Here is a 15,026-nt window from a genome sequence, read left to right on the forward strand (position 1 = left end):
AGAAAATACCCAAAGGCAGCCCTGTTTAGGGAAGTTTTTAATCTGTGAGATTTTAATGTATATTAATATTTGTTGGAAGCTGCCCAGAGTGGCTGGTGCGACCCGGCCAGATGGGCGGGGTAAAATAATAAAATTATTATTATTATTATTATTATTATTATTAAGAAATATGTAGGGGGGAGAGAGAGAGAGAGAGAGAGAACAGGAACAGGAAACAAGCCTTACTTCCTCCCTTCCAGGAGAAGAGGGGATGTGACATCACTGAGCCTACTCTCGCAAATTAGAACTCTGTGATCCTTAACTCCTTCACATACTAACTAGCATTGTTAGATTTGACTGAAAATCTCCCACTTGGCCCTCATAATGCAGCAGTGCCAGCAAGGTTTTTTTTTCTCCCCCTCTTCCTCCACTGGGACATCTAGAATACTCGTAATAGTTCCCAGGTCTCAAGTCCATTGTGTGTCTGAACCACACTCAAGTCCAGCACTCAAATTTACTCTTGCACACACTACCAAGGGGTTTAGGATCTTTTGTTGGAGCTAGTGACAAAGAAGCCTCATTCAGCTGTTTTCCCCACCTGGGTTTTATAATATGAGCTCCATTCTACAGTGTATAACCCTGTTTTATGTGCTTTGGTTTACAGCTCCATCAGGGCAACTGGATATTTGGAGAGACATCAACTCGTGTTTGGAGAACTGTAGCATAACGATATTCTGGAAGGTAAGTCTTTCTGGTCATGCAACCAGTGATGATGAGAGATTTCACCCCTTCCACTGCTAATAACTAAAAACTGCAAGGGTTAGACTATTTTTTAAAGATAAAATACTTCACATATACAGGTACATTGTGCATTACAAATCATTGTTCCATTACTGTTTGATTGTGTGTGGCTCCCTGGGAAATTACTAGTATATTTTTAAAGGAGTTTGTTAACTCCTTGATCCTGACAAAATGTAGCTCCCTAACAAAAGGAAAGGATAGGTAAGTTTGGCCAGGAGGCTTCACCAGTCTAAGCAAATCTTCTTGCCCCCTTAGTGCTCTGCTGCTCTCCATATATCCAGAATTCCACAATGGGAGCTTGGGTACCATTTCATTGGGGAGAGACAATAGTTTGGTGGGGCCCATGCTTTGTATGTGGAAGGTCCCAGGTTTAATCCCTGCCATTTCCAGTTAAAAGGATCCAGTAGCAGGGCATAAGAAAAATCTCTGCCTACAGTCCTCGAAAACCAATGCTGGTCCTGGGGTGGTTGGATAAATAGGTTGACTCAGGCTGTGTACACTTGACTAGCTTTCAAGGCTTCTATGTCTTTCCTTTTCTTAATTTGGATTGAATTTGGTTTGGCGGGGAAGCACATCAAAACACAGTAATTCATTAGGTATAATGCCCTTTAAAATCCTATGCCCTTTTAAAATTTGGGGTTTTGGGTGTGTGTGTGTGGAATGGTTATTGGATTGCTGTTTTTATTTTGATTATATATTTTGTGGTTATATATTTCGATTTTATTCTGTGAACCGCCCTGAGACCTCCAGGTATAGGGCGGTATATAAATTCAATAAATAATAATAAAAAATAACAACAGGATCATTATAATAAGATTGATACGGATTCTGGTCAACGTTGTGCGAACACCAGTTTCCAAACCAGCAATGGGAAAACACTGGGGGCAGAATTAAACAGGTGTGTGTACACAGCCTTGGAGTTCTCTCCAACTTGAGCTGTTGGTTTCAAAGAACAGGATGGAACCGTGCTCCCTGTTAATGGGCAGGGGTTTTATATGGAAGGGTATTTTTTCCCTTTCAAAAATGAAAAGACTCAAAAGCCATTATGCAAGAGAGTCATTGTTCCAGAATCTGCCTGCCCAGTTGATTCACTAGTCTTGTTGCTTCACCCTTCTGATTTCTCAAGACAAAAATACGAAAAGAAAAACTGACATTTCTTAGAAAGAAAAGTCAACAAAAGCAACTTGGTCCTGTTGTAGAAAAAGACATTGTTTTGTTTTCCTCCCAATAGGCATCACCAGACTTCCATGCTCACGGAAAAATTGTAAAGTATGAGATATTGTGGGAAAAGTTAGAGGAACCTACTGAAACACATCGCAGTGACATAAGTCCCACATTGAATAATTGCACCATTTCCCTTGGTAACTCATCTTACAAAATCAGTGTCTCAGCAAGGAACTCTGTGAACGCATCTCATCCTGCTGTGATTGTCATCTCGGCAGCTGAAGATGATGGTTTGTACAGCTAAACTTGTTCCAATATGTGGTTCTTCCTTTTGTTGCAATGAGATAATGTTATGCCTACCAGATTTGAGAACCCCTGTACTCCACCTTCTTTAATTGTCATTTGTGGAACTGCCATGACTGTGCAAATACAGACATTGGGCTTCTGGCTGGTTGAACATCTTAGAGTTCACTCAAAAGTGGGTTTCTTAACCCTGTGCATTAAAACACTAAACCGTGTAATTTTCTCCAGCCACCACATCCCAAGGAGATGGGTAACACTTCCTTCCTAAAAAATAATAATAAAATCATTTTTGTATTATTTCTCTCACATGTACACATGGGGTTGTAACAGATTTAATAACTGGTTATGTGTGAGCCAAGCTGTGGTTTAGAGAGACATTAATAAACCCAGCTTCCTCTCCACCTCATTCACTCCCTCTCATCTCTTGTCCTGAGTGGTTGAGAGGAAGAGTTTGAGAGGTCTTCCTTCCAAAGCACATAACACCCACAACCTGCTGTGTTGTCTGGAACCAAAATTGCACTCGGTGTCAATTGTGGTTAAATTTGAAGAAGCTATCTTGGGGGGGGGGGAGTATCAAGTAGGTTTGCTTTAAACCAAGAGTCAGCAACATTTTTCTGTTGAGGGCCACATTTCCTTTGAGGGCAATCTGTGCTGTAGTCATAAGTGAATAGAAGTGCCCCCTACTTTCTTTCTGCTGCCCCCCTTTTCTTTGCTACTCCTTTCTTCTTATTTTTTTCACTTCCTAGTCAAATGCAGGAATTGGGCCAAAGCCTTAGGGCCATAGATTGTTCACCTGTGTTTTGACCTAACCATTGCTAATGTTAACCATGGTCTCTCCGGACAACATGATAAACCATGGTTAAAAGCAAGCAGCAGCAAAAGCTGTAGAAATTCTGCTCCTGGCCACACAGGAGTAGGAGAAAGAGATGAGCTCATGACTCATTGCAGCTCATTCACATGCTAAGTTTGATATTCAGATGTGGTCATTATCTCATTAGTTTGTCTAACCCGATGCAACAAAATACTTGCGTTTGCAACTTTTGGCTCTCCATATTGTGATATGCGCCTTGCTTCCTTGAGCGTTGCAGGGACAACACTACAAAGCTCAGTGTCCTTTGGGTGAGATAGCACTCAAAGCTCTTAACTAAAGCTACAATATACTGCTTTTTAGGAAACATGAATCGCAGCATGGAAGACACACAGAATAACACAGAACATGGCATTTATATTGCTTGGCAGTCTCAAAGCAGGTTTGATGGCTACGTCGTGGACTGGTGCAACAACCCAAAGTCCCATCCTTGTGACTTTCAGTGGAAGAAGTTTGGCCCCAATGACTCCAGTGCTCTCATTACACTTGGTAGGAACAGCATACCATTGTCATTGAATGACTAATTCTTGAGCCGAAGAGGAATTGAAACTTCTTATAACTTTGTTGCTCAAGACTTTGTTGCGCTTGGAAGAAAGTGATTATCTGGATCCATTTTATTCTTGGGGACAGAATTGGCCTTGCCTGGTTAGATGGATGACTTTCTCCAGGAGAAAGGTGGGGGTACAGTGATGAAGCTGCAGTGGTGTGTGTGTGTATACAGGTGAAACTCGAAAAATTAGAATATTGTGGAAAAGTCCATTTATGTAAGCAATTGTTTTCATTAGCTACTGGAGTTTAATATATGAGATAGACTCATGACATGCAAAGCGAGATATGTCAAGCTTTTGCTTGTTATAATTGTGATGATTATGGCGCACAGCTGATAAAAACCCCAAAGCTGAAATTGTTAATTTGGGGTTCTCATCAGCTGTACACCATAATTATCACATTTATAACAAATAAAGTCTTGACATACCTCGCTTTGCATGTCATGAGTCTATCTCATATATTAGTTTCACCTTTTAATTTGAATTACTGAAAGAAATGAACCTTTCCATGATATTCTAATTTTTTGAGTTTCACCTGTATATACACACATACACCAACCGTTGATTGCAGTATTCCCTTGCATTGTCCCCATAGGTGGGGGGGGGGGGACAGGTGGCTTGATAGGGATGGTTCCAGAGAGTTGCATTTGCCTCCTGGAAGTTTAACTACAGGGTATTTCAGGTATATTCTCCCCAATGCTATTTAACATCTGCTGTGGGAGTGGTCATAAGGTCTGGAGTAAAGTGTATTTTTCTGTAACATCTGAGTCAGGAGCATGTCCTGAACTGTTTCCTAGATGCAATAATACGCTGGATGAGGGCTACCTAACTGAACACTAAGACAGAGGTCTTAAGGGTCGGTGGTTCCCAGGCCCAAGAATTCAAATGTCTGTCTGTGCTGGATGAGGTTGCATTCCTTCTGCAGGAGCAGATACATCGTTTGGGACAGGGCTTTTTTTCCAGCCAGAACTTGCCAGAACTCTGTTCCGGCACCTCTCAGGTGGGTGCCATTGCCATTCTAAGAGAACAAGGGAGGCATTCATGGTGAGTTTGGGCACCACTTTTCCTAGAGAAATAGCACTGGTTTGGGAGCAAATCAACCATTATTAGAGACCCAAGTGACCTGTGTGGCGTGCAGGTCACTGTGTGGACATGCATTATTCTAAAAACTAAGAGTAATGCATGTGTAGTTTGATGAACCATTCAGTACTCTAGTTTCACATTTCGCTCTAGCTGTACCGTGGCTTCTGAACAAAGCGAAAGGGCAACCCTGCACAGAGTGCATTACAGTAAACTAAATGTGAAGTTTTTGATGCCTGGACCACCACAGGAGAGTCTATCCCTGTCCAGGAATGGGTGAAACTGTTGTTTCATCCATATATCTGCATAATTTTTTAAATTGTTTTTTAAGAGTATCAAAATATGATTTAATTGTTCTTAGGGTTGGCTGAAATAATTTGATTGGTTCTAGAAGTTCTGTTTTTTGTGTTTTGGTTTTGTCTTGCACGCTGCACTTTGATGGCTTGATGCTATGACACGGCGCATACATTTATTGAATAATAATAATCTGTGAGACTGGGTGTATATTTATGTATATGAACGGGGGAATGTGAGAGACAGCTGATGGGAGAATGGACACAAATTCCTCATGCGCAAAAACACATCCAGTTTCCATCTCATTCCTATTCATTCCATTAATTAAATATCACATCCTTCAGTTGATAGCTTGCTCTGTTCAGTAAATGCAATCTGACTTTAATCTCTAATTAGAGATACTTACCTGGAATGTATTATGTTCTAGATGCTTTCGAATCTCATGTGAGATACACTTTCCGGGTGTATGGGACTATAGATGATAGAGCCCATTTACTGGAAAAGAAGGCTAAATATCTTAACGAATCAGGTAAGCCAGTGGTGATGTTTGACTACATCGAAAATGATGTGCTGAACTAGTCTTCTGAAAACTAGTTCTAGAGCAGTGGTTCCCAGTAAGTACTGTGAACCCCCTGGTTTTTTTCCAAAAGCAAGGCAATGGACATGTTCCAGTGCGCATGGCGAGTTGTATCAACACTGCTTGCTGGACAGAAGCTAGACATATTTGTCAGGTTTGTGTGCGGAGAATCCTGCTATTTGGCAAACAATGCCCCTGTTGTTGTTGTTGTTCAGTCGTTCAGTCGTGTCCGACTCTTCGTGACCCCATGGACCAGAGCACGCCAGGCACGCCTATCCTTCACTGCCTCTCGCAGTTTGGCCAAACTCATGTTAGTAGCTTCGAGAACACTGTCCAACCATCTCATCCTCTGTCGTCCCCTTCTCCTTGTGCCCTCCATCTTTCCCAACATCAGGGTCTTTTCTAGGGAGTCTTCTCTTCTCATGAGGTGGCCAAAGTACTGGAGCCTCAACTTCAGGATCTGTCCTTCTAGTGAGCACTCAGGGCTGATTTCTTTGAGAATGGATAGGTTTGATCTTCTTGAATAGCTGCAGCTATGTCCAAAGTGTGCCCATGGCCACATAGTTAGTAGGAGACCACGGTCTCTGTAATTATTATAACAGGAGGCAAAGTCCTAAGGAGTTGGGTCACTCAGTAGAACACTTAAGCATGTGCTGAATCACATACTAATGAGCTTTTCTGAGAGTGTTTGTGGAAGCATCTTCTGCAGCTGGTTGTAGCCCATGTAGCGATTTATTGCCTTTATACCTTGCATTTTCCCCATTGAACTCAAGTTAGTATGCAAGAGGGTATGAAGTGGCCTCCAGTCTATGTGCTACCCCCTCCATACACACTGCAAAAAAACCTGTTTAGTTTCAGCCACGTTGCTACATGGTGTGCCTTCAGACCACTGTATGGTGCTGATGTTGTAAAACAACAGAGTTTCTTACCAGAAATAAACTTGAAAAACAGTGTCTGGGGTGAAATCCTGAGATTTGACCCTAAGTTGGAGTTTTTTTAGAGTGTGTATGTCTTGGGAAGCAGGGGTTAGATGACTATTCTGCACAGTTCTGAAGATAGTGAGGACTTCTGAGAAAGAGTTGGCTCAATTTCCTTGTTTCCTTTTAAATTGGTGATGTTCTCAGAATGCAAACTTGCACAGGCAAGAAATGGAAATCTGACAGTGGAGCCAAGGTCAAAGATTAGAAGTCCAAGAAGCACATAACCATTTTATCAACGTCCTTTCTTCCAGACCCAGCTCGTGAGCCTGATAATCTGAAAACACATACAGTGACTTCCCATTCATTTACCCTAACTTGGGAATTTGATCATCTCAATGAAACCCACCCAGGTTTTATCAGAGGTTACTATGTTTACGTGAAAAAGGAACATGGAAACTGCACGTTACTTCCAGGTAATTGGTTCAACACTAAAAAACTCCAACTTGGGGCCAAATCTCATTTAGGAATGGAAGAAGGGGAAAAATGTGGATGTGTTATTGTTTTTCTAGAACCAAGAGATCTACCACCTGCCCCAGGTACAATATTGTGTCTTGGTTCAGGGGTGGGGTGTGCATGGGCTTAGAACAAACAGGGCACCTCTGATGACCTCTGAGCTCACAGTCTCTTACAGTCCTGGTTTTATCCACCCCCCTAATCAGCCTAATCTGGGGAGGGTGGAAGTCTTGTCGCTGCTGCTGTTAAACCATTGGGAGTTCAAAACACTTATTTACTGCAAACAATCTGGAGTTCTATCTCTGGATGCCAATCTACTTTCTATTTGGCATGTATTTTTCTTCTACTGTATTCTTCTTCTCTGTATTACGGATGCTTTTTATGGTTTCATACAGTGTCAGTATGACATGTGTGGAAGGGCCACTGTGGCGGAATAATGCCTGCTGATGATTCAGGTTCATTATGGGTTAACCTATCACTCCCATGTTAGGTAGGTGTTCCCTGGGAGGCGGAGTTAGTTGGCATTCTAAAAGGAGGGGGAACAACCGTTAAAAGGCAGTTGGGGGTTTGGCAGTTGGGGGTGGAGGATTAGAGAGAGAAAATGAGAGGTTAGGCTTTGGGGAATGGGAGGAAAGGTCATTACCATTGCTAAAGGGATGCAGGAAATATTATAACAAAGCTGAATTACATGAGAAGATTTGTACCAGTAATAACCCGAGACATCCATGTTTTCAAGTTACCTAATAAAGTTAAATGTGCTTAAATGTTCGTTGACTGTGGCAGTGTATCAGTACCTTAAGAGGTGTGACTAAGAGGAGAGAACAAAGCTTTCCTGAGGAAGAGGAAACTGTTTGCTTATTCTCCTGTCATACAGAGGGCTGGACAGTGAAGCCAAGTGTGCCACTTATTTGCCTAAAGGGGAGGCAAACTGCAGTAGTTGGGGAACCCTGGTAGGGAGATCCCATAGAGAGGCAAAAGGCTTTTAAACCGTAGAGCCCTGAGGTACCCCAGAGACAACTCCCATATGAACACTGAAGGATTCATCCTAGTTGTCAGTGAAACCTAGGGAGAGTCTCTGTTGGGGAAGTATTGAAGGGGAGGGAATAGGATCCCTCACAGCCACCTCAGTTATAAATGATGCTGCAAGTTGGGAAGGCCATGCTGTTCAGATCCAGGTGACTGGTAGCTGAATAGGTGGCCCAACATCAGTGAAAAGCATTGCGATTTTCATTCGGATTTCTATCATATGCGCACACAAATCTACATTTGTGTGGCCCTATATTATGGAGATGATGAGCTTGTGGCCACCCAGCTCCCACCCTCCAAGACCATTGGCCAGGTTTACTGGGGCTGATGTGAACTGGGGTCTAAAAAACACAGGTTGCTCATTTCTTCTATATTGGGTGGCTGCAAGAGCTTGAATGAAGAAAGGAACTTGTTTACCTGCCATTGCTTTTGTTTCTGAATGCAGACCATCCAGTGCATTGCATCTATACCATTGAAGATCCAAATCTTAAGACTTTTACAGTGAGGAACTTGGAGCCCAGCACACATTACGAGGTTGGAGTTAAAGCTTACAGTGTCGGCTTACAAGCTCTCCCTAAGAACTTCAGACAAGTATTGACAGCCTCTGATGATGGTAAGTCTTAATAGTCACTTAATTTATTAAAACAGGGGTAACTAATGCAATGGCTTCCAGATGTTGTTCCCTGATTATTGGGCACATTGGCTGGAGGATGAAATGTCACTTGCATATTTTAACAAGGCATTTATGTGTATGGTAATTGTGAACAAGCTCTGTACTTTGCTGAATTCTGTCATTTTTAATCAGCTGCTGTGTTTTGACAATGAGAAGTTGTCTTATATTGAGCCCTAGCGGGAGACAAGTTTGATGTGTCCTTAGTCATGAACCCTGCCCTGATATGGAAGCCTGATTTGTCTGGATTGGTGCCCTCAATATTTCACCTTTAAGAAACTCCCTCCATCTTGGACTCCCTTCTCTTTGAGTGTTTCTAACCATGGTATCTCTTCCAGTAGTTGCTTAAACTTTTTGAAATCTGCCTTCTTAAAGTCTATTGCATGTCAATTCCACATATGGCATGCATATTACAGAACCACCCTTCCCATTTTCCTTGAATTTTATCTGGCCATTTTTTCCTGGTACTGAAAACCAATCTAAAGTAACGTTGGGTGATCTGGGTACTGCATCTGTTCCTAATATTGTTTATTTTCTTCTTCAACAGGAAATGGGTGGCTGCAGATCCTTCTGCCACTTGTGATTGTACCATCTGTGCTCCTACTTGCTGTGTGCATCTGGAAAAGTGAATGGTGAGTTTAGCACAATTCATTAAATTAATATTTTACATGTGAGGAGGGACCCTGGTCCAGCCAGGGTCTCTCCTCATGTGTAGGGGTGCCCCACACATACAGTTCTTTCCAGTGAAGGTCCTGTGGCTATGTAGCCCCCATGGCCCCCTCTGCATTTTCACTCAAAGTGTAGAGGGTGTTGGTTGTGTGCTCTCCCTTCTATCATACCATCTTTCTAAAAGATTATTACCGGTATAATACTGCTGGTGCAGTGCCCTTCAGATAAGAATGACCCAGTTGTGAGTGGATCAGTAAGTGGGATAACAATGAAGTTAAAGACATAACACAGATGCTTATGTACATCAAACTGCTACTACCTCGCTTTCTTATTAAGTGATCCTTTCACCCTTTATGCATCGTTGTCTTTTCTGTGTTTCCCACTGACCCCATTTGGGGTGTTGCATCTTGAATTAATGTGTGGTGAATGGGACTTCTACCTGCTTGTGCAGCCCTTGTGCTCTTCCCTTCGTGATGTGAATAAACAAACCTAGAAGCTTCTGATTAACCACGGTTTCTTGTTTCAACCAAACTGGAAAACTAATTGCCAGCTTGGGAACAAGCCAGGGTGTCAAGTCATTGCGTGGCTTTTTCTAAAGCTGGTGCCAGAGACTGGTTGGGTGCAGAGGAATGGGGGGGGGGAATGAACCAGCTGGGGAGCCACTAAGGGAAGATGGCTCAGAGCCTGGGCAGCTGCAAACCATAGTTTCCTGGTTTAGATGAAATGGGAAACGTTGGTTAATTAGAGGCTACCTGGTTAAATTGTGGCTGAAGCAAAGGGGCTATGTACATGCACAAAGGCTTTTAATATCTTGGCTTATTAAATTATGAGATGATCATTGACTGTAAAAATATATATGTGCATGGTTCAGAACAGTGGCCATGGCCCAGGAGTGGGAGAATGAACAGCTCCTGTAACCGTAACAGGGTAAGTCTTAAGTGCTGCTTCAAGGCTTGATGCCAGTTGTGGTGTAGCAGCAGTTAATTTCTGACTGGCACCTGGGTGATGTTGGGCCAGCAATGGGGAAGGGGAGAACCACATTCACCACCTTGAGCTCTTTGGAGGAAAGGTGGAGCAATAACAAAAGAAACTTGCTTAGGCTGCCCCTGATAAGGCGGTGCTGCTGCACCTCCTACCCAGGTGCACTTCAGTTACCTACTCTGAGCAGAGCAAGGGGCCTAGCGCACAGCGTACCTGGGTAGGTACATTTCTAACTTTGTGGACAAACACGCCAATTGCATTTCGCTGTTTCAGCTGATTCTCAGAGACCATTGTGGATTTAGTTCTTTGACACGACAAATAACTTTATCACTGCTGTGTTTTAAGCAACAAAATAAGTTGCCTTTCTTTTCTTATTTTCCCCTCCCTTGCTATCCTAGTGTGAAGAATTCATTGAAAATCCCCCACCCTGATGCAGCCCTTTTAAAGGTAAGATAAAATCACTATCAAAATCTGATAGTGGAAGACTATAAACAGTGAGGCTGGCTGTTCTGGTTGGTGACTGTAATAAAGAGTTGATTGATAGTGAGACTGGCACAATTACTTTTAGCTGTGCAATGTGACTCTCTGCCCATCATGTCTCTAAATCTGTTCTGGGGTTTCCCCCCAAACCTCCAGAGCAGATTTAGAGCAGGGAAGTTACATTGCACAGCTAAAAGTCATTGTGTTGATGTTACCCTTCAGTTGGCTACAAGCCCTAAGCTGGTCATGCTTTTGTTTAATTGAATTTTAAAAATAATAATAAAATTTTATTCTTTTTTCCATACAGAAAGTTACATTTGTTACTCAACAATTATATTCTAATTCAACAAAACTAGTGACTTCCCCCTCACCCAACACTGATGTTTCTAACCCAAATTACATACAGTTGCATTTTAAGGTTCCATCTTATCTAATTTCATCCTTTCTAACATGTAAGAAAATAGCAGAGCATATTAAGAAACACTTCAAACTCCACTGTGGTCTTAACATATGGGAAAAAACTTTTTATATAGGCTAGAAAAGGTTTCCAGTCTTCTTTAAAAGATTCTAAAATCGTTCCTTTTGTCAGTGCCATCAATTTTGCCATCTCTGCAGATTCCAAGATTTTCACCAACCATTCTTCCTTAATTGAAATCCAATGAGAGTTAAGATATTTATTTATTGTCATTGTACGATGTTGTACAAGTGCAACGAAATTGAATGCCGTCCCATAAAAACAAGACAAAAAACAAAAAACACATTTCCAGCCACACATGCACACACACACGCACACACCCATCACAACTCTCCAAGGTCATATTATCTGGTTACAGCATTTAAGATGGTTATAGCTCTGGGGTAGAAACTATTTTTAAATCGATTTGTTCTTGCTTTAATTGTTCTATATCTCTTGCCCGTAGGCAGTAGTGCAAAAAGACTGTATCCTGGATGAGATGGATCCTGTAAAATATTGTTTACTTTTTAAGGCAGCGGGAACTGTATAGTTCTTCCAAAGATGGGAGAGGGTGTTAAGTCCCACTGATACCATATCCAGCTGGACTCAAACATGCCTAACTGTTCCAATTGTGCTGGACAACAGTGTGTGGGGCTCTAGAAACAAATATGCCAGCCGAGTGTTCCTTTTGCCCTACATACTTCCCTGAACTCTGATTTTCCAGGGTTCTAAAATGCACAAGGAACCTCCTTGACTGCAGGAAGATGCCCAGGCAAGTTGCCCTCTGCAAGTTGGAAGGTAATGACAACGGAGGGGGGGAAACCAAATGTTTTAAATTCACGCTCATCTACCACAGAAATGGAAGGAGTGGCTGGAGAACACTTTAGTCTGGATCCAGCCCATTCTTTTTTTTAGGGAGTGCTCTTTATCTTCAGCCTTCCGAGTCTGGTTTTAATTTGCTTTCTTTCTGTAGATTCCACAGGTGAAGTCCGGACCCATGGAAATAAGCGACGCCCCTCCCAGCAAATTACAGCTGATAGGAACGTGCCCAGGCCCCGTCAGTAAGCAGCCTCCACTTCCAAATTTTGTGGAAAATTGGAGCTACTTTAACCCACACGGTTGTGAGACTCTACCATCACGAAAGGGAGCAAGCAAGAAACCCAACTTACCTTTGACATCTTACCAGCCGCTCGAGAGCTTTGGTTTTGGAAGCACAGCTATCAGCCACCTGCCAGAAATGAGTCAAGGCAACTTAGACTCTCTCTCTCAAACAGAAGTGCCTCTCGGTGCGGGTTCTGTTGAACCCAGGCAGCTATTGGTTTACAAACCCCAGCTGCCCCAAGAGTCCACAGCAAACATGCCTGCATCTGATGATGAAAGGTTGCATTTAACTGCTATACACTGTTGAGCTCTGTACAGGAGCTGCTTCTAGATCGACATCGTAGTAGTCACTGAAGCCGGACAGGTGGATGTGGTTTAGTCCTGCTGGCCACATGACCTGGAAAGCTGTCTGTGGACAAACGCCAGCTCCCTTGGCCTGAAAGCGAGGTGAGCACCACTGACTGGACTTAACTGTCCGGGGGTCCTTTGCCTTTTTTTACCTTATGTGGAAACAAACAGAGGTGGTGATCCTTAAAAACACTCCTTCTCATAGCGCAAATGGGGACAGTACATCTCGGTAGAAGAATTTGCAAACTGCTCTTTCTTCTGCTTTAGGCTTGGTTCACACATTTAGGCCACGAACTTACGGTGCAGCAGACAGATATTTGGTGGCGGGTACTCCGCTGCTGGCTCCTTTTGGTCACCATGGAAAGAGGCAACTTTTTCTTCATTCTCTCTTCCATTCCACCCTTAATTCCTATCGAGCACAAAGGCAGGGAAATTAAGCATGGTATGGCTTAATTTCCAGTCTGGTATGACTTTGGGGCTGATCCAGTTAGGGGAATGGGGAAGTTTTGGATCCTATGGATCCCAGGGCACTGTGTGTCAAGTCATTGCATGGAGCTGGCTTGAGATTGTAGCTTTTTCTAAAGGTGGTGTCAAGGACTGACTGCAGGCAGAGGAATGGTGGGAGGAACCAGCTGGGGAGCCACTAAGGGAAGAAGGCTTGTACGCTCGTCCCCTCCTCCCTCCCAGTCCCTTTTCCTTTTGTGTTATGTCTTTCATACAGAGAGCAGGGAATCCCTTTGCACTGATATTTGTAAGCTAGTTTAGGAACCTTTCGGGGGGTGGAAGAGCAGGGAAAAAAATAAAATAATATTTTTAAAAGGTGTACCATTCTTGGGTCAGGATTTGCCTAATGAACCCCATCAACAGAAGCTCTGCGCAATACCTTCCACTTGCACAACAGGGCTTTCCCCTGTGGGCCCCCCCCCCCCCGCATTAGCTGGGATGTGTGTGTTGTGAGACCCCACTAGAACATGCAAGGAGGGGAGGGGGGTTGTTTCATCTGGTAAACTGACATGCTTGCACAGACAGGACATTCAACATAGCGCAACCTTGAGTTCCATATAAAGCATGCACGTTTCGAAGGAATTCAGCTGGAAATACTTGCAACTTTTAAACAAAGCATACTGTATGTTTCCCAATTAAATTCAGTCCAGAACCAAGTTGTGCCTTACTGGTTTCTTTACATTGAAATAATACCATTTGGGATTCCTTTACATGTTGACTGGGATCGTGGACCGTTCTACTGGAGCCGGCAAATCTTCTAATGCTTTCCACTTGAGCTGCTTTTGAAACTCTTTTGAGGACTCCTCAAGAGTTTCAAAAGCACTTTTCCATGTGTTGCAAAATAATGCCCATAAAATTCAAGAGCAAAGTGCCACTGGGTGGGCGATCTGTTGGTTCCTGATCACCTTAGGAGTCAAAACAAAAAAAAAACAAAAAATCCTTCCAGTAGCACCTTAGAGACCAACTGAGTTTGTTCTTGGTATGAGCTTTCGTGTGCATGCACACATCTTCAGATACACTGAAACAGAAGTCACCAGGCCCTTATATATAGTGAGAGAGTGAGGAGGGGTATTACTCAGAAGGGTGGTGGGAATGGGTAATCAGCTGATGCGTGTGGAAAACCTGTTGATGACTGTTAACGACTGCAATTAGTCTTAAAGGAAAAAGCAAGGGGTGAGATGGCTAAAGTTAGCTTTGTCATGTATAATGAGTTGTGGGTCACCATCGGCCATTTTTGAACAGAAACCATGGGGAAAGAGAGAGAGTGGGGAGCAAGATCAGACAAATCATAGAGAAGGAAAAGTTGGACCCATCAGTGAGCACGAGAGATCTGACAAAGCTGCTTTTTCCCTCTGCTGTAGCGATTTCAAGAAGAAACCGGGGGGGGGGGGGGGGAGAGAGAAAGAGATCGAACAAACCGTGCATTAGAATATGAACACTCACCTAATGAACCATTCCCTGGAAATGCAATGTGCTTAGTTTCTTAATTCATTCTCCCAGCTACAGCTGAAGTGGTCGTGGCTCAGGGGAAGTAGAGCATCTGGACCAATGTTCAACCCTTGGCAACTCCAGATAGGGAGAGGCCCCTGCCTGAGATCCCGAGCAGCCGCTGCCTGCCAGTGTGGGCAACACTGAGCTAGATGGACCACTGGGTCTGACTCCCGTGTAAGTCAGCTTGTGTAGTACAGTCGTAACTCGGGTTGCGTTCACTGCGGGTTGCGTACGGCGCAGGTTACGAATGCGGCA

At 43.2% G+C, this 15,026-nt stretch overlaps 1 protein-coding gene across 1 annotated transcript in view; it reads left to right on the forward strand.

The window, feature by feature from the left end:
- The window catches only part of OSMR (oncostatin M receptor), a 28,696-nt gene extending 15,857 nt beyond the window's left edge, over positions 1-12,839 (forward strand). Inside the window, exons 9-17 of the mRNA XM_033164562.1 lie at positions 644-720; positions 2,012-2,234; positions 3,419-3,604; positions 5,465-5,566; positions 6,846-7,007; positions 8,519-8,686; positions 9,291-9,375; positions 10,792-10,840; positions 12,301-12,839. Of these exons, the coding sequence (XP_033020453.1) occupies positions 644-720; positions 2,012-2,234; positions 3,419-3,604; positions 5,465-5,566; positions 6,846-7,007; positions 8,519-8,686; positions 9,291-9,375; positions 10,792-10,840; positions 12,301-12,735 (1,487 nt within the window). The 3' untranslated portion in view covers positions 12,736-12,839. The remainder of the gene's footprint in view (positions 1-643; positions 721-2,011; positions 2,235-3,418; positions 3,605-5,464; positions 5,567-6,845; positions 7,008-8,518; positions 8,687-9,290; positions 9,376-10,791; positions 10,841-12,300) is intronic.
- The last annotated feature ends 2,187 nt before the right edge of the window (positions 12,840-15,026 follow it).

The sequence above is a fragment of the Lacerta agilis genome, chromosome 11 (genome assembly GCF_009819535.1).
Source record: "Lacerta agilis isolate rLacAgi1 chromosome 11, rLacAgi1.pri, whole genome shotgun sequence".
Lineage (NCBI taxonomy): Eukaryota > Metazoa > Chordata > Lepidosauria > Squamata > Lacertidae > Lacerta > Lacerta agilis.